Source organism: Molossus molossus, unplaced genomic scaffold, assembly GCF_014108415.1.
Source record: "Molossus molossus isolate mMolMol1 unplaced genomic scaffold, mMolMol1.p scaffold_m16_p_12, whole genome shotgun sequence".
In the NCBI taxonomy this organism is placed as follows: domain Eukaryota; kingdom Metazoa; phylum Chordata; class Mammalia; order Chiroptera; family Molossidae; genus Molossus; species Molossus molossus.
In genome coordinates, this window is record NW_023425347.1 from 70032436 (window position 1) to 70051893 (window position 19458).

General features: G+C 48.4%; 1 protein-coding gene across 1 annotated transcript; it reads left to right on the plus strand.

Annotated features, from left to right (window-relative positions):
• The first annotated feature begins 440 nt into the window (after nt 1–440).
• On the plus strand, nt 441–18276 carry LOC118626316 (cytochrome P450 4A11). Its single transcript, XM_036255830.1, has 12 exons — nt 441–635; nt 9623–9764; nt 10464–10508; nt 10983–11110; nt 12047–12171; nt 12504–12658; nt 13112–13218; nt 13300–13490; nt 13594–13727; nt 15008–15072; nt 15220–15296; nt 18108–18276. The coding sequence occupies exons 1-12, from the start codon at nt 441–443 to the stop codon at nt 18274–18276; spliced, it is 1533 nt and encodes a 510-aa protein (XP_036111723.1).
• The last annotated feature ends 1182 nt before the right edge of the window (nt 18277–19458 follow it).

Here is a 19458-nt window from a genome sequence, read left to right on the forward strand (position 1 = left end):
CTAATTCCAGCTCAAACTCTCAATGGTTGTTTTATGTTGGTCACTTTACCTGTCTGTGACTAGTTTCTATCTCTGAAATGGAAATAATAATAAAATAACCACACCTACTGAACATTGGTGATCAGGACTGTGATTCCTAGAACTCGGGGTTCATGTTTGTTTTGCCTGCTGCTGTGTCCTGTCACCTAGTATGCTGGCTGGCCCATGGAGGTGCTCGTTAAATGTTCATCAGGTTACTGACTAGTGAGATTTTGAAATGTACACTGTCAGCTGAAAAAGGTTTTCTTCCTGTTCCCCAAGGTAGATCCTCCACAGTTAATCAATTCTGGTGGCTAAGCTCTGAGCTGTGCCCTCCCCCTTCCCCTCCCCACAGGTGGGTGGGACAGCACTTCCAGACCGGCCTGAGGTGGTCAGACACAGTCAGCAATCCACAGCGCGCCATGGGTGTCTCTGCGCTGAGTGCCTCGGGACTCCTGGGCAGAAGCTCTGGGCTCCTGCAGGTGGTCTCCCTGCTCTGTCTGGTCCTGCTGCTGCTCAAGGCAGCCCAGCTCTACCTGCACAGGCAGTGGCTGCTCAGAGCTCTCCAGCAGTTCCCGTCCCCTCCTTCCCACTGGCTGTTGGGGCATAGCCGCGAGGTAAAGGGGAGCAGGACGGGAAAAGGGAGGGCAAGGAGGGCAGGGCTCTCAGAGCATGGTCACGTCAGCAGTCTGCGGGACAAAGCCTTGTTGTGAGAAGCATGTGGCTGCGGGGCAGAGCCCTCAGGTTGAGGCTCCTCATCCCAAGTGCTGGTGCTCTCCGCCCGTCAGATCCTCCTTCCTTAGGCAGATCTGTGGGCTATTTGGGATGCCCGGCACTTTGAGGACAATGGCTGTTCCTTCCCGAGTCTCTCTGCTCCAGGCTCACAGAACAGAACTTCTAGATGCTTCCCTGCCCATGTCCGCTCAGTTCCGCCCTCTCTGCCTGGCTCTGAGCTTGCCTGGGAACACAGACATCAGTCTCATGGATCCCTGCCTGTGAGGATGATAGACAGGAATTTAAAGAAGGTATCAGGTTACAGGAAGAGAGGCTCACCCACAAGGGGTCTGGGGGTTTTCTCAGCTGTGGGGGACCAACCAGCTTGGTTGGTCTGAGACTGTGGAATATTTCAGAGTGGTGATTACAGTGCCAAGATACTGGCACATATGAGCAAGTAGTCTTCCAGGATGGTCCCAGGTAAGCAGTGCTCGCATTTGAGTTGCTCCATTAAAGAGAATCTCTTTACCTGCCAGGTCTCATTCGCTAATCCCCTGCCCTGTGAGCTCCTTGGGGCTGAGGATATTATCTCCTTTCTGTCTTCGTACCCAGCACAGAGCCTGACAGAGTAATGCCTGCCTCAGGGGTGTGGACTGACAGAGAGAGGAGCAGCCTGCAGGTTGGGTGTCAGACAGTGCTACCGAGCCCGCTCTGTTAGCATGAGTCCCTGAGGGGAAGGGCGCACAGCAAGGTGAGGGGCTGCATGGAGAGGGGCTCACCCATCTTTCGTGGGCTGAACAAAGTTGGATATTGCAGAAACCCGAGGCTTCTTTTTCAGAGAAGGAGGCCAAGCGATTATCAGCAGAGTGTGGCCCAAGATGGGAACTGTTTATATCAGCCACAGAAAGACAGCCAAAGCCCGTTTGTTCATACAAATTGTGGTTGACTTCTAATGACTTCTGGATTATTTGTTAATTTGGAGAAATTGTGACTTTTATTGATGTAATCGTCACTTTCTGAGCTAAGATTTGACAGAAGGAACCACTAAAAATTCCTCCAGTGACTTTTCCCTACACTGATGGCATAGATGATACCTAGACTCAGTAAGAGGGTAATGCTATTTACATAACTATATTACTCATGGTGTGACTCATCTCTCAACTTCGACTGGCCTGAGAGATACTGCAGCCCCCTACTTTTATAATACTGCCTGCGATTTTCATGTATTCAAAATCTCTGCTATTGGCTAACTGGGAATTGAATTCCACATGTTGAATCCAGATTGAAGCTAATCTTTCCAGCCAGATGACAAGTGACAAGGTGGCCAGTTAAGTATATGGGCTCTGTCCCCGAGCTAGCTGGGTTCATATCCCAGCTCTGCCATGACTCCCAGCCCACTGTACAACTCGATCTCTTCATCTGTCAGTTGGGGAAGACGATGATATTTACAGCACTCAAGTGAGTTATTATAATGTTAGAACTGTGCCTGGCACAGAACAAGGGCCATCGTTGCACTTACCCTAATTCATATGAATTTAGAATACTATTAATGCCTACGAAGGACAAGGATGTTGAAGGTACAAACTCACTGCATTAAGTTGGGATGAAATCTGACAGGGACTATGGAAAGGAGAACTAACATCTTTGGAATTCAAATAACCCAAACTGCCCCATTCCCCACCCTTGCCCTGGACCTCCCTCTGAAACAGGCCTCCTGCCATGCCAGCAGAGCCACATCTGATGATGGCCTGGTGGCCACATTCTTACCTGTCCACCTACTGTCTTTGTGTCTCCCTTTGAGGAAATTGCTTTGTGGCCACAGTTCCCAGGGTCAACCAGGTGAGGACAACTCCAGGGCATCACTGCCTGAATGGAGTGGCCAAAGCCTGGAGGCCAGGTGGGCACGGGGTATTTGCCTACACAGGATTGTCACCTCTGCCACTGTGGGCACCATCCCCTCTACAAGAGTTCCTACTGGCTCTGGCCACACCTGCTCAGGGACAGCTGGCAGCCCCAACTGGTGACTGGAGGACTGACAGACCAGTGGACACCAAAATGGCCTAGAGAGAACAATAGAAATGCAGAACACAGTTTAGCTTCTTTGGTTCCCCAAAGGAAACTAATGGCAGTGCCCAGGAGTAGGATTTTCAGGAAGCTGACAGGCATGGGCTCCAAAAATCAGGAAGAAGGCATGATACTGTGCTGAAACAGGGTCTCCCAGGCCCACGCTGTGCCAGTAGGAGGGGATCTGAGAGGACCAGGTAACAGAGCTGGGGTGGTATGAGGCTCCCGCTGGTCAGTCCCCACCTTTAAAGAAGAAGGGCAGCCCTAATAATGCACATGGCCTGGAAGTATAAAGGTTAAATAGTTCGAACAGGACACTGCTCAGGTCACAGCAGGTTCATCTGCCTACCCGCACTCCCACTTGAACATAAGCTCTGTGATGATTTTGTAGTTCATTGCTGCATCTCCAGAAACTATGATGGCAATGGACCAAAGCGCGTGTTCAATACATAGTTATCAAATAAGTAAATGAGTAAATCCATCTACTCATCTCTTCGTTTATGTATTTGCTCATTCACGTAGTGGAAACATTTTGGGATGTCTTCCCTGCTCACCTACTCTGAGACCTCTTCCCTCACATGGATGGGCCCCCGAATGCCCTATTCAACCCCAGCCTCAGTTGCCTGTAGCAGGTGAACATCTTGGCCATATTACAACCAGGTTCTCAAACAGGATTCACAGTGCCACTCAGACACGACACGGGGTAGAATGGTAGCAGTCTGGAATGGGCACAGGGCTCTTCTCCATCACGTGGGCCCAGGTTTATGAGGACAAGGACAGTTGTCTATTTATCTGAGGATTCACAGTGCCACTCAGACACGACACGTGGTAGAATGGTAGCAGTCTGGAATGGGCACAGGGCTCTTCTCCATCACGTGGGCCCAGGTTTATGAGGACAAGGACAGTTGTCTATTTATCTGAGGATTCACAGTGCCACTCAGACACGACATGTGGTAGAATGGTAGCAGTCTGGAATGGGCACAGGGCTCTTCTCCTTCACGTGGACCCACGTTTATGAGGACAAGGACAGTTGTCTATTTACTTGTGAGCACATTGCCAGGTTCTAGAAAACTGTCAGGGAGCCCCAGTAAACATTTGCTAAGATAATGAATGCATATACGTACAGACGAATGAGAGACTCAGTCCTGGCTGCTCTCCAGGGCCTGGATCTGCCCCTTCCTCACCCTCCTGCCTCCTGCCCTTGGGTTCTGTGATAACACCCCAGGTCCTCAGCCTTCTCCTGTCCCTTTTCTCTTTCTTTTTTTTTTTTTTATCCTCACCCGAGGACACTTTTTTTTGCATTTATCTTCAGATAGTGTGGGAGGGAGAGAAGGAGGAAATGAGAGAGAGAAACATCGACATGAAAGGGACACATCAAGTGGTTGCCACCCACACGACCCAAACCGGGGCTGCAGACAAACTGCAACCGAGGTACGTGCCCTTAGTGGGAACTGAACTCAGGTCTCTCCAGCCCGCAGGCCGACACTCTAACCGCTGAGCCAAACCGGCCAGGGCCCTTTTCTCTTTCTTACATTACTTTAAGATTATATCTATCACTTGAAACAAGAATTTTAATCATAACTCACTCATTTACTCGCCTAATACATGCTCATTCATTCCTTGTCACACTTCTTTATTCTTAAAAAAAAAAAAAAAGGCATAATTCCTACTAGCCATGCTCTATGCAGGCTCTAAGAACATGGAGATTATAGGTATTAAAGGTAAATTTGCCAACATCAGGCCCAGCGATTAGAACACTGAGTTGAAATGTGATAGCAGAGACTCCCAGGGAGCTGTGGGAACTCTGGGGTCAGCAGGCTTGGATGTAAATGCGGCTCACCTGGGCATATCCTTGAACAGTTTCCTCATTCTTCAGTGAAACAGGATAAACTACAATCCATCCCCACTCATAGGTATACCTTGAGCATTGCACAATTGTACTACTTCGTAAAGGCTGCCTAACAAACTGGTGGGTAAACAAACAGATCGTCTCAGTTCTGGAGACTAGGAGTCCAAAGTCAAGATGTTGGGAGGGTTGGCTCCTTCTGAAGGCTCTGAAGGAACCATCTGCTCCAGGCCTCTCTCCTTGGCTAATAAACCACGATCTTCTCCATATGTCTCTTCATACCATCTTCTCATTGAAGGATTATTTCTGTGTCCGAACTTCCCCCTTTTTATACAGACAGTTATATTGAATTAGGGCCCACTCTAATGACCTCAGTTTCTTTAAATATGTTGGTACTGATTTTTTTTAGGGAGAGAGAGAGAGAAACATCCATGTGAGAGAGAAACATCCATTGGCTGCCTTCTGCATGGCCCCTACTGGGGATCGAGCCTGCAAGCCGGGCATGTGCCCTGACTGGGAATCAAACCAGGACCTCTCCGTTCATGGGATGACGCTCAATCCACTGAGCCACACTCACCAGGCTAATGACCTCATTTTTTTTTTTTTTATCCTCACCCGAGGACATTTTTTCATTTTTTGTTCAGATAGAGTGGGAGAGAAAGAGAAGAGAGAGAGAGAGAAACATCGACGAGAAAGGGACACATGGAGTGGCTGCCTCCTGCACAACCCAACCAGGGCCGGGGACAAATCACAACCAAGGTACATGCCCTTAGCGGGAACCAAACCCAGGTCTCTCTGGACCGCAGGCCGATGCTCTAACCGCTGAGCCAAACTGACCAGGGCTAATGATCTCAATTTTAAGTTTTATCTTTATTGTTAGCCCTGGACGGTTTGGCTCGGCAGTTAGAGTTTCGACCGCGGACCAGAGAGACCCGGGTTCGGTTCCCGCTAAGAGCACATACCTCAGTTGCAGTTCGTCCCTGGCCCCAGTTGGGGTTGTGTGGGTGGCAACCAGTCAACGTGTCTCTCTCACATCAATGTTTCTCTCTCTCTCTCTCTTCCTCCCTCTCTATCTGAAGATAAATTCAAAAATGTCCTTGGATTAGGATTAAAAAAAAGTATTACAGATGTTCCTCCCTTTTTCCCCCGTTAAGCCCCTCCTCCCCACCACCACTCCCCTCCTGCCTTCCCCACACTATTATCTGTGTCCATTGGTTATGGATATAAGTTCTTTGGTTTATCTCTTCCTGCATCACCCCCTTTCCCTTGAGGTTTGTCAGTCCAACAACCAAATTGTACTTCTTCTTTTTTTTTTTAATCCTCACCGGAGGACATTTTTCCATTTTTTGTTCAGACAGAATGGGAGGGAGAGAGAGGAAGAGAGAGAGAGAAACATCAACGTGAAAGGGACACATCAAGTGGTTGCCACCCACACGACCAACCAGGGCCAGGGACAAACTGCAACCGAGGTACGTACTCTTAGCAGGAACTGAACCCAGGTCTCTCTGGACCACAGGCTGATGCTCTAACTGCTGAGCCAAACCGTCCAGGGCCAAATTGTACTTCTTAATCTCATCACCGTTTTCACCCAACCCCCTCCCATTTGGAAACCATCAAAAAGTTCTCTGCATCTATGAGTCTGTTTCTGTTCTGCTTGTTTATTTGGTTTGTAAATTCAATTGTTGATAAATATGCATTTATTTCCATTTTATTGTTCACATTTCTGTACTTCTTCAAGACCCTTCAATATTTCATATAATACTGGTTTGGTGATGATGAACTCCTTTAGCTTTTTCTTGTCTAGGAAACTCTTTATATATCCATCGATCCTAAATGATAGCTTTGCAGGATAGAGTAATCTTGGTTGTAGGTCATTGCTTTTCATCACTTTGAATATTTCTTGCCACTCCCTTCTGGCCTGCAAAATTTCTTTTTAAGAAATCAGCTGACAGTCTATGGGAGCTCCCCTGTAGATAACTATCTGCTTTTCTCTTGCTGCTTTTAAGATTTTCTCTTTGTCTTTAGCCTTTTGCGTTTTAATTATGATGTGTGTGGATGTGGGCCTCTTTGGGTTCATCTTGTTTGGAACTTTCTGTGCTTCTTGGACTTGTATGTCTGTTTCTTTCACCAAGTTAGGGAAGTTTTCTGTCATTATTGTTTCAAATAGGTTTTCAATTTCTTGCTCTCTCTCCTCCTTCCAGCACCCCCATGATGCAAAGTTGGCACGCTTGAAGTTGTCCCAGAGGCTCCTTACACTACCCTCATTATTTTGGATTCTTTTTGTTCTGATTGTGTGTTTTTTGCTTCCTTATATTCCAAATTGATGGTTTGATTCTTGGCTTCACCTACTCTACTGTTGATACCCTGTAAATTATTTTTATTTATTTATTTATTTATTTTATCCTCACCTGAGGACATTTTTCCATTCTTTATTCAGACAGAGCAGGAGGGAGAGAGAGGAAGAGAGAGAGAGAGAAACATTGACGTGAAAGGGATACATTGAGTGGCTGCCACCCAAATGACCCAACCACGGCTGGGGACAAACTGCCACCGTAGTACATGCCCTTAGCGGGAACCAAACCCGGGTCTCTCTGGACCGCAGGCAGACGCTCTAACCGCTGAGCCAAACCGGCCAGGGCTATTTTTTATTTCAATTAGTTCATCTTTCATTTCTTACTTTCTTATGCTCTTGAGGTCCTCACTAAGTTCCTTGAGCATCCTTATAACCAGTGTTTTGAACTCTGCATCTGTTGAATTGCTTATTTCTATTTTCTTTAGTTCTTTTCCTGGAGTTTTGTTCTGCTCTTTCATTTGGGACATGTTTTTCCTCATCTTGGCTGCCTCCCTGTGTTTGTTTCTATGTATTAGGTAGAGTTGCCATGTCTCTCAGGCTTTGTAGAAAAGCCTGTTATACTATGTATCCTGTAGGGTCCAGAGGCACAGCCTCCCTGATCACCTCAACTGGGCACATGAGGTGCACCACCCCGTGTGGATTGTATATGCTTTAGTTTCAATTGAGTCTTGATTGCTGTTGCCATATAATGGGAGACATTTACTCAGGTTGATCAGCTGCAAGGACAGGCTGTGCCCACTGACCACTAACCTCTGACCACCTTGGAGGATCAGCTGTACAGGGGCCCACCACACAGAGCAAGACTTACTTTAGCAGGGCTCTGGTACCCACTGAGTCCACTGCTTGTGGAGGTGGTTGGGTCAGTTGTGGTTCTATGCTGCGGTCTGAAGATCTTCACTGGGTGTGCTGGCCCTGGGCCTCCCAGGAGGCATAGGCCAAGGTCAGCCACTGCCTGTGTTCTACCTGGGGCCACCAGGCATACGCTACAAAGAGATCTGCAGGTGGCTGCTTCTTGTGCTGGGTTTGGAGGTGCCCAGGAGAGGCCCAGCTGTGAACCACGGCCAGCTGTTGCTAGTGCCAGGCCTGGGGCCACTTAACAAAAGGTATGGTGCTCACTGAGGCCAGATGCTGCTTGTTTGAGAGATTTTAGGAAAATCTGAAGCATGAAGCAAGACAGGCCATTGCTATGGTAAAGCCACTGGAAACAGCTTGGGTGGGCCCAAAAATTGGGTGAGGCAGGGCCGCAGGGAATCACCAGGGCAGAGCAAACAGTATGAGCCAGGTTGCTGGGGTCCCACATATGGCACCTGTCTGCTGTCTGCTGGCCCCCTGGGGGAAGGGCTCACCAAAGGAACAATGGCCTCTGCCAGCAAGTCTGTCTGGGAGAAAGCTGCCCCTCCAGCTCTGCCCTGATGGCAAGCAATGCAGTTCTTCCCTATATGTCTCTGGCACCTTTCAAGCTGCCTCCCCCGTGCTGGAGCCCAGGGGGAACGAGTCCAAGTAAGTCCATGTAAGGCCCTGGCCGGTTTGCCTCAGCGGTTAGAGCGTCGGCCTGCGGTCCAGAGAGACCTGGGTTCGGTTCCCGCTAAGGGCACGTACCTCAGTTGCAGTTTGTCCCCAGCCCTGGTTGGTCGTGCAGGTGGCAGCCATTCGATGTGTCCTTTTCACCTCTCTCTCTCTCTCTCTCTCTCTCTCTCTCTCTCTCTCTCTCTCCCACTCTATCTGAATAAAAAATGGATAAAAATGTCCTTGGGTGAGGATAACAAAAGAAAAAGAGGAACTGCCTGGGACTCTAGAAGCCTCAGCCTCCCTCAGCCTCAGTTCCCGCTGGTTTTTAACTTCTCTTCCTGGCACTGGAATCCTGAGCTGGGGGCCTGGTGTGGAACTGGGACCCTTGCTCCTCAGGGAGGACCTTTGCAGCCGAGGTGTCCCTCCTGATTTTTATCTACTACACGTGGGTGTGGAACCAGCCTGTCCGCACCTCCGCCCCTCCTGCCAGTCTCCATGCGGCTCCCTGTTTAATGTCATAGTGGTAGGACTTCCATTCAGGTCAATTTCAGGTGGTTCTGAATGATGGTTGTTCTGTAGTTTAGGTGTAATTTTGACGTGGTTGTGAAAGGAGGCGATACCGCATTTACCTACACTGCCATCTTGACCGGAAGTCCTCTAATGGCCTCGTTTTAACCTAATTACTCCTATACAGACCCTAGCTTCAAATAAAGTCACATTCTGAGGTATAGGGAATGAAGTCTTCAACATATGAACTTGAAAGGGACACAATTCAACCAATAACTCGAATATAAGTCTGTGAAAAAGGCTGTACACCACTCAGACCATCACTGAACATTTACAAAACACGTATTATGTGTAAGATTCTAAAGGCAGTTCTGAGTGGGGGCCCAACCAGAAGCCAGAATCTGACCTTAGACCAAGTCTTGATAAAGGGAGGAATGCAGATCGGAGGCTGGCCCGTCAGAAACAGTTCCGAGCTCCTGATCACAGCGGATAGATCCAGAACTATCTCCCTGTGGCCGTCCTACCCTTCACCACCACTCCAAGTTCTAGGCCTAAAGAGAAAGTTGTTTGTTTGTTTTTGTTTTTTTTTTTTGTCTTTTCCTTGCTTACAGTTCCAAAAAGACGAAGAGCTACTACAGATTCAGAAATGGGTAGAGAAATTCCCGTCTGCCTGTCCTCGCTGGCTATGGGGGAGCAGGGCCACCCTCGTGGTTTATGACCCTGACTACATGAAAGTAATCCTGGGAAGGTCAGGTGAGAGCAAAACGTATGTTGCCACTGGAGCAGCTCTTCCCTCTGGTACATATCCTTGGTTTGTGGAATTCCAGCATAGGCTTGTGGTTCTGTTATCATTACCTGACACCTCTACCAGTCACCCTCCCAGCCCACATGCAGCTTAAGGCCAACAATATCTGCTTAAACTGAATGCCTACGCAGCTGTATGGGGCCAATTTTTCTCTCCTTTTCTTTTCTTTAATTCTCATTCTCATTCTCCCCCCCCCCTTTTTTAACCAGATTGAAATGATCTATTATGCAAATTTCCCCCAGATCTGAAAGATAATTTTTTATCCACCTTGAGTTGAGTTTGGCATTTCTAATTGTTACTTATTTTGGGTCATGGGATGACTAAGCCCCACAAATTGTAGGAAGACACAGACTTCTGTGTTCCTCTGGCACTGAGGATAGAGCCTATATTTCTGGCTGATTCACTATCCTAGTCCTGTGAGTGTTCTGCTGTGGGGACACTGAGTCTGCCTTGCTGAGTCCACAGTGACTGTTAGGACAGAGACACGTGGGGATGGGAGGCATGTGGGAGGTTGCCTTAGACAAATGCCAGCTGACAATGGCCAGGAAGGGATGGCAGCCCAGTGTCTGCACCACAGCTGCCTCCTGGAACTGCTTGCTTTGTTTGGTTTTCTCCGACTTCCTGTAATGCCCTTCCTTACCTTTCAGACCCAAAGTCTCAGGATGCGTACAGATTACTGGCTCCCTGGATTGGTAAGTATGCGTAACCAGGACTGCTGCCCAGCTGCCAGGTACATTTACCAAGAGCTATCTCTTCGGCTCATAGAGAACAACAGGGAACCAGCACCATATCACCACCCTCATCTCTGAATTAAGCCTCATTTATCGTCTCGTAAAACCTTCACCCGTGCCAGGTGGTGAAAGACCCCCTGAAACTCAGCATCTCTCCGTCCCTTCTCAGTGCTCTCCAATGTTTTCGGGGTGACATTTATTTACATTCTTCTATGACCTGCCCCACTATTGTATTTTAGCCTGTATCTCACAGCTATCATAATGACATCCTGTGTACCTGTCATGTTGAGAAATTCACATCCCTGAAATTCACTGGCCTTTCCTGCCTTTGCCAATAATGTGCCTTTTTCTGACACCTTTGGTTCCTTCCAAATTGTCCCAAGTCATCCTTCTAATTCTATCTCCCCTGCCCCCACACACCTATCTGTGGTCCAGGGTATGGTTTGCTCCTGCTGGACGGGCAGACATGGCTGCAGCACAGGCGGATGCTGACCCCAGCCTTCCACTATGACATCCTGAAGCCCTATGTGGGGCTCATGGCTGACTCTGTCCGAGTGATGCTGGTAAGTCCATCCCTCTCTCACCTGCACACACACACTCATAGCACAACTCACATAGTCCACTAGGACACGTGGACACCCATCACACATAGCCAACCGAAATAAAGTGCTCGGATCTTACTGTGTGTCAGAACTTCCCCAAAGTGGAAAGGACAGGAAGTACCTGGAAACCAGCTCGGGTCCACACTACTTTGGTCATTGCCAAGGGAAAGCAGGGCCATGGTGGAAACAGGTTCTGCTCTCCTCCCTTCTCCATGTCTAGAGCAATGGTCATTCCCCTGGACAACGGGACAAATTGCCAATAGCTGGCATGGGCAGTGCAGCTTTAATGGCAGGTGAACATTTCAGAATATCACTTAAGTGCACTCTGGCCAGAGCCTAGGACTTTGGTTTGAAACTGAGGAACTCCACAAAAGGACATGGAAACTACCTCTGCACTCACAGAGCCAACTTCCACCATCAGGTTTCTGATCTCACCAGCTATGCTCCGCTAACATTTGATGAAGGAAAGGAACTAGAGTCCCTGATGTCCCTTCCTTAGGAGCCTTAGTACTGGTCACTTAGGTTTCCTCTTGTCTGGGCACATTTGCTACCTAGAGTTGGAGTGCACCTGTCCCTCAGGTCTGGCTCAACTCCAGGACAGAGGAGATTCCTTCTTTGTCCACTGAGTAACAATGTTTTCTGGTCTGCCAAAAGGTAGTTACCACCATAACGTATTCCTAAAATTCAAAACGAATTCAGACTATCCTGAGAGAATGTATTTAATTATATAATCAAAGATTCTGGGAATACAGTTCTCACTTCACTAACATTTGCTTTATAGTCTTAATATGCTTTAATATGTCTGTTCTGAAGAGTGGGAGAAACAGAGAGAGAGCTTAGCTCTCTCAGCAGAGGTCCTCTGAGGGAGGGAGACGAATGTCCCTCCTCCCACCACAGGACAAATGGGAGGAGCTCATCAGCCAGGACTCCCACCTGGAGATCTTTGAACACGTCTCCTTGATGACCCTGGACACCATCATGAAGTGCGCCTTCAGCCAGAAGGGCAGTGTCCAGACAGACAGGTCAGTGATAATGCTTCGGCTGCAGGGTTTCTGTTTTTACCAACTGATACGGACTTACTGGAGGGGCAGTGCAGACAGCTTGGATGTTCACCAGCACAAAAAGCAAGAGTCTGTCGAGAGGTCCTGACCATAGACAAATTCCAGTCTAGACCAAACCTTGACTCAGCCACAGATCCCTGATCCCTGGCACAGGGGGAAGCCTGGCTGCTCCTATTACCCATAAAGGACTGAGGGTCTCAACCATTTACGAAAACTTCTGCCTAAAGCCCCGCTTCACCTCCAGGCAACATTCCTCCCAACTCCCTAGTCTGCTCTGTGTCTTCGCCTTTTAGGAACTCCCAGTCCTACATCCAGGCCATTGCAGATATAAAAGAGCTCTTCTATTCTCGATTGAGAAATTTCTTCTACCAGAATGACATCATCTACAGGCTGACTCCTGAGGGCCGCAGGAGCCACCGGGCCTGCCAGTTTGCCCATCAACACACAGGTTGGGCTTCATCTCCTGGGCTGCTCCCCTCCATCAGGCACATCTCAAAGAGACTAGCCCTGACCCTTAGGGAGAGTCTGACCCCCTGCTGCCTTTCGGGAGGTGGGACACCCAAAGTGGATACTTTTCTTGTGCAGAACTTGAGAACCGAGATGTTAAGGTGCCAGTGACTGTTGGAGGTGGGGGGAGAGTTTACTCATGTCACCACATTGGTGATGTCACCCCCTCCAAGCAGCATTCAAGCAGAGCCTACTCCATGGGTGTGCTGTTGAGGGGAGCCCTGACTTGCAATCAGATGTTGCTAGAGCTCTCACCCGTGATGTACACACCCACTCCCACACCCATCCTGATTCACTGGCACCCTGATTGGAGCAGGGTGGGGAGCACTGTGGGTTGCTGTTTCTGGGCACCCAGAGCTCTCAGCTCTGCCTGGGAACCACTGTTCTGGGACAGACCAAGTGATCAAGAAGAGGAAGGTGCATCTGCTAGAGGATGAAGAGCTGGAGAAGGTCAAGAGAAAAAGGCACTTGGATTTTCTGGACATCCTCCTCTTTGCCAGAGTGAGTGTGTAGGAGGGCCTGCAGCTTTGCCCAGAAATACATAGGGTGGGGTGAACATGAACTCTTGCCTGCCTTCCCCAGATGAAGAATGGGAGCAGCTTGCCTGACAAGGACGTCCGTGCGGAAGTGGACACGTTCATGTTCGAGGGCCATGACACCACAGCCAGCGGCATCTCCTGGATCCTCTATACTCTGGCCGCACACCCCGAGCATCAGCAGAGGTGCCGCGAGGAGATTCAGGGTCTCCTGGGGCATGGCGACTCCATAACCTGGTGAGTGCTCAAGAAATGAAAGAGCCCTGCCCACTCAGCTAGACAAGAAGCCCTGGTCTGCCTGGGCCTTGCCTGCCCTCAGGTTGGGCTTCATTCATTTCAGGGGTCACCTGGATCAGATGCCCTACACTACCATGTGCATCAAGGAGGCACTACGACTCTATCCGCCTGTACCAGGTATAGGCAGAGACCTCAGCAAGCCCGTCACCTTCCCTGATGGACGCTGCCTGCCCAGAGGTCTGAACTGCACCACACCCACCAACCTAGGCACTCTGCAAGAACCCATGGCCGATCAGGTCCACGTATCCTAGAGCAGTTCTGAGCCTCTCCGGTCTTGTTTCTTCATCATTAAGTGGATGCCTTCTTTGTAGTTTGGATAAAGAATTTAAAATACCTGACACATAGTTGGACCACAGTGAAAGTTCAATATAGTTTCCTTATCAACTCAGAGAGAATAAATCATTTCAGTACATTTACCTAATAAGGGTCCATCTCAATTCTGGCATCTCACATGAATAGAATCCTAAGCTTCTATCTTTCTCCAGGACTAGCATCCCATCACATTTAGAATCCATGGTTTTATGATATTACAGTATTCCATTTGATGGCACCGATGTCCTATGATTCTAATACTCAAATGCCCCCATCCCAACTCCAGATACAGGACTCTTGGAGCAATCCTGTCTGCATAGTCATGTCTATTTGAATGTCCTCCATATTTAATAAAATATGTACATAACTTCTTCATGACAAATGCAAAGAACTGTGTACATTTTAGTTCATATAATACTGACTCAGGTCATGGAGTCTTCTTCACAAGAAGATGTTGGACTCTGGATATGGCTTCTGGAATTTTACTCTGAAATTCTAATTCTCTGACATGTGAGGGTTGCAGAGACTATCAGACAGGAGTAAGAGTAGCTGTGGTTTCTTTCTTATGGGGTGTAGGCAAATGAAGGAGATCAGGAAACCCACTGTGATGGGTCCGATAGTGCAGTCTCTGAGGAGTCCTCAGGTTGATGGTAGAGAGAAGCTGATGACCTGATTTGAGAGCCCTGTCATGGTTAGATGTCACCCGTTGGCTAGCCTTTGATCTGAATGTCAACACTGCCACGTTCTAGTGGGTGATTGTAGGCATGTTGCTCAGCCCCTCTGAAGATCAGGGGCCTCATCTGAACAAAGGAGATATGAGTGCCCTCCTTGGAAGGTTGTGGTGAGGATTGAACGAGTTAATGTATATCTCCTAGGGCTCATGAATGGCACTTGATAAATGCGAATTTTACCTTGAGTTACTCCAAAAAGGAAATCTTCAATTCTTTCTTGCTTCTCAGTCCTGGGTCATGGCTATCCAGTGCTCATGTGTGCACATGTGCTTGGCTGTGTCCACCCCACCTCTACTGCAATAGGATAATTCCACTGGGTGTGACTCTCATTGTGGCTCCCAAGGTTTTTGTGCATGCACCTGCCCCCTGCTGGCATGGTTATGATCAGTCTTCTCTCCTCTCCCCACCCTACAGGAATCCAAGTCTCACTTTCTATTTATGGCCTTCACCACAATCCGAAGGTGTGGCCCAACCCAGAGGTATGATGGCTGTGGGAGGGAGGATGAGTCGATCTCTGTAGTAGACCAACACCTCCTCTTGCTTCTACTTCCGGGAGTCCTATGCCCTCATGGATTGGAAGGAGAGGCTTGACCCTACCCGTCATGACCCTGGTGCTATCTCTGCAGGTGTTTGACCCTTCCCGTTTTGCACCGGATTCTAATACACACAGCCATGCTTTCCTGCCCTTCTCAGGAGGATCAAGGTGAGGCATTCAGTACTTGGGGGGCGTGTGTCACCAGGTACCTACCCAGATGATTGTCACCTCCTACACTTATAATTGGTGTCTGCAGTTATACCCTTGTATGTTGGTGTGTTGGGAAGGAGGCATTTATCTATATGTACAAAAGAGAGGTGACATTTCAAGGCATGACACAGACTTTGCCCACTGACTTTTCTCTCAAAAGCTGTTGATTGTCCTCATTGTTATGCTTTAAGCCAATGTTGGACTATGTAGACAGTGGGACAATGGTATATAAATCACACTTCATATAAAGAATCTTGCCTACTGAAAAGTTGTCATGGTTCTGTGAATGTTAATGTGAAGTCAAACTTCTGTTGGAATAGGCTGTAAAAACAGAGGCACCTATTGGTCTGGAACTCTTCAAACGGCTACTTTCCCAATGGCCATCCACAATTCAGAGTTCAGTTCAATTCTAAAGTTCAGTGATTCTGAACTTTAGAGGTGCTTTTATTCTGGTGCTTTTCTTACCTCAGGAATACGATTTCTCAGAGTTAAAATGGTTCATACAAATTAAACTTCAGATTGCTTTTCTCAGTCATCAGTAATATTTTTTAAAATTTTTTCTTTATTGACTTTAGAGAGAGAGCAAAGGAGAGGGAGAGAAATAAAGACATCGATGAGAGAGAACATCGATTGGCCGCCTCCTGCGTGTCTCCCACTGGGGGTTTGGTCCACAATCTGGGCATGTGACCTGACCGGGAACCAAACCAGTGACCTCTTGGTGCATTGATCGGCATTCAACCACTGAGCCAGACCAGACCAGTCATCAGTAATATTTAAAGGAGGTTTTTCCTCTTCCCACAGGGCAGTCCAACCACTGCCTTTTCTACTTCCCTGATCCGCCACTCACTGAATCTGTGATATTTGCAGATGATTGGATTTCCAGCCACTTCCCTTTCCTACTCTTCAAGCCCTAACCACAAGCGGTGATGTAGCCATTTGATGAGTTTCACACCAGTGTATGCCTCTCTATTTCTGCAGTCTATCCCTACAAAAGCTTGAATGTCAACATTCACATAAGCATGACCACCTTTCCAGTTTGCGAGACTTTATGTAAGGTGGGATTTATAAACCGCAGTCTCACAGTCTACACAGCCCAACAAAGTAAAAAATGACGACAATCACTGCTGTGAGAAAGAACCCACTGCTTTCTGTTGACATGTAGCATTAGAAAGGCTCCGAGTGTGTAAAACAGAAAGCGTACTTGGAATAGCTGGTGAGCTGGGTGAATACACTCCAGAGCAGCTGCTGTTTGAAAATGTGCGAAGGCTACAGAGATCCTCCTGTGAAATAGGAACTTCCATTAACTGTGCACTTGGTTAATAGAAACAAGCTTTTTCTGAATGCATAAGTCTGCGGATTCTTCAAATGGTGAATCAACTTTCACAGAACAGGCTTCGCACAAATTGTTCTTCCAGAGATTGATTGGCTCTAGCATTTGGTTTCTCCCAGAATGGAGTCCTTCCTCGTAGACCTTGGCTGCAAGTCATGTGGCTGCCACTAGAGGGTAGGAGAGCACTAGGCAGCTCAATCCCTAGCTCAGAACTATTCACTTTTTTTTTTTTAATTTACTTTTTCAATTGAACTAACTTTATTCAAATATAAACACATTTCTTAAGCCTGTTTCTGTGTGCCAAGTCCTGTGCTAGGAGATGGGAAAGATATTGTCCCTGCCTCCAGTTCACAGTCAAGAAACAAATACCTCTACATAAGATAGACATCATTCATTCCTTCTTTCTTTCTCACTCATTAACTCATTGAGCAGATTGTTGAATGTTCCATGTTCCTCACACTGTTCTGGGCACTGGATGGTGATGTGTCCTTGAATACAACACTAATGGTGCCTTGGGGGTCCGGGGAGGAAGAGTTACAGCAGCAGAAGGGTGAGGACAGGATGTTAGTAGACTTGGCCTTGAGCATGTGGCAGGCATAGGGAGGGCATCTCCTGTGGTCTCAGCAACATGAGCTGAGTTAGGAAGTGAATCCGGGCAGGTAAGAGGTGAGTGAGGCAACAACGCATAAAGGGCTTTGATGCCAGCGGAGGCATTCGGACATGTCCACCTGTGACTGGGGGCATAGGAGGGGCTGAGGCGGGGGGCCAGAAAGTCCAGGTAAGGAGACTGACCGATGTCAAGGAGGGACATTTCTTTGGTAGAATAGGGCTACAGAAGCTGGTTGACTGAGCATGAAGGAGAGGCAGGAGTCTAGACCATTTATTGTGAGGCAAGGGGAGCAACTGGTTGAAGGTCACTAATCCCTGGTTGCCCCAGGAAGCTCCCATTGCCATTCTGATTCTCTTACACAACTCCATTCTCCTCTTTGAAAATCAAGGTCCCAGTGCATACTCCTAGATGGAGAGGACCTGAGTGCGTTGCCAACCTAACTCCATGTCATGCCCTGACCTGACCTCCACATTGTGAAACCAGAAATTGCGGGGGAAGGAGTGAACAAATTAATAATTACCTTCGTAGTGATTCATTTGATTTGATTCAGTGGCTTAAGGCACTGACCTTCCCCTAACAGGCTTTCATGTCTGCCAAGAACAGAAGAAGGAGTTAGAAACTACTGCTGAAAGAGACATAGACTTTGTCCAAGTTCAGGGGCAGAATGGGAAGTAAGGCATGTGCGGTAGAGTGTGCGTGACCTAACAGGAAGGGGATCAGATTCACTCTTGTCAGAATGCCCTGCTCCTGGCAAGGGCTCGGAGGCCCATGCCTGGCCAGCTCAAAACAGGGTTTGAAACCATTTCTCATGTCTTTTTCCCTGGCCCAGGAACTGCATTGGGAAGCATTTTGCCATGAACGAGCTGAAGGTGGCTGTAGCCTTGACCCTGCTTCGCTTTGAGCTGGCCGTGGATCCTCTCAGGGTCCCCATACCCCAAGCAGTAGTCGTGTTGAGTTCCAAGAATGGGATCCACCTGCAACTCAAGAAGCTCCTGTAGTCTTTGTCGGGATGAGGACAAGCTCTGAGGAACTCCTTCCTGCCACCCTGTCTTCCTGTTACCCGCTCCCATGCCCTGTCTACTTATCAGTTCTCGTTTTTCATCTGCCCACCTGCTATTCTATCTGACGTCTTCCCTCTGGTCCTTTGCCTGTCTGCCCCTCTCTCTGTCTTTTCACTTCTGCCTGCTTGTCATTCCCTGTATTAGTTTCCATTAGCTGCTATAATAATTTACCACAGCCTCAAGAGGACAGGCTTGGCTGAGACTTAAAACACCACAAACGTTTTCTCTTAGGGTTCTGGAGTCCAAAGTCTGAAATGGGTTTCGCTGAACCACAACCAAGGTTGGCAGGGCCACCCTACCTCCAGGGCTCTTGGAGAGAATCCCTGTCTTTGTCTTCCCAGCACCTAGAGCTAGCTGCATCATTATAGCCTTGGCTCCTGGAGCCTTCCTGCATTTCAAATCCAGCAGCATCTTCAAGCGTCTCTCTGCTTCTGCCTTCACATTGCGATCACATGGGCCTCTCAGATAAAACAGGACAGAGTCGCACCTTGCAGGGATCAGACTGTGGACATCTTGGAAGCCAATATTCAGCCTAATCGGCCCTGATGTGACTACTATGGGTCTGTGTTCCCGGCTCCCTTCTGTGTGTTTCCTGTCTACCATTTGTCATCCCCGCACTCTCTACTTTTTTTACCCCCAGAATAAAGTTCACAATGTCATATGAAGTGACTGTCTTCTCTTTGGTCTCCTTTGTCTTCCCTCTCCTGCCATATTGGGGGGGGGGGCGATGGTCCTCCTACCATGGGCTCTGTTCCCTTAATATTCCTCCACCAGCCTCTCTCAGCCAAGCCTGTCCTCTTGCTGGTTCTGAACATAGCTCTTCCTCTTGTCCCACCCACTGCCATTCCTAGCCCAGGGTCCTGGGTGCCACAGGCAGACCTCCCAGCACCCCTCTGACTGGGGCGGGATGCCTCCTCTTCCTCCCCGAAATGCTTCTCTGCCATCTGGCATCTGTAGCCAGGATCTCCCTCCCAGTCCCTGGCCTTCAAGAGCACTGGGCTAGTTCAGCTCTGCTCTGAAGGGGCTGGCTGGACACTTAGTGCTCGACGAGACATAGAGCAGGAACGTGAGCTGGGACTATCCCAGAAAGAAAATTTGGAGGTCCTCTGACATCAGGTG

Bases quoted from the DNA above. Each gene is read 5' to 3' on its own strand.
- LOC118626316 (XM_036255830.1), top strand. From the start codon at position 441: ATGGGTGTCTCTGCGCTGAGTGCCTCGGGACTCCTGGGCAGAAGCTCT. The intron at 12,659-13,111 runs GTTGGGCTTCAT...GTTCTGGGACAG, and splicing joins GTTTGCCCATCAACACACAG to ACCAAGTGATCAAGAAGAGG. The intron at 13,491-13,593 runs GTGAGTGCTCAA...CATTCATTTCAG, and splicing joins CATGGCGACTCCATAACCTG to GGGTCACCTGGATCAGATGC.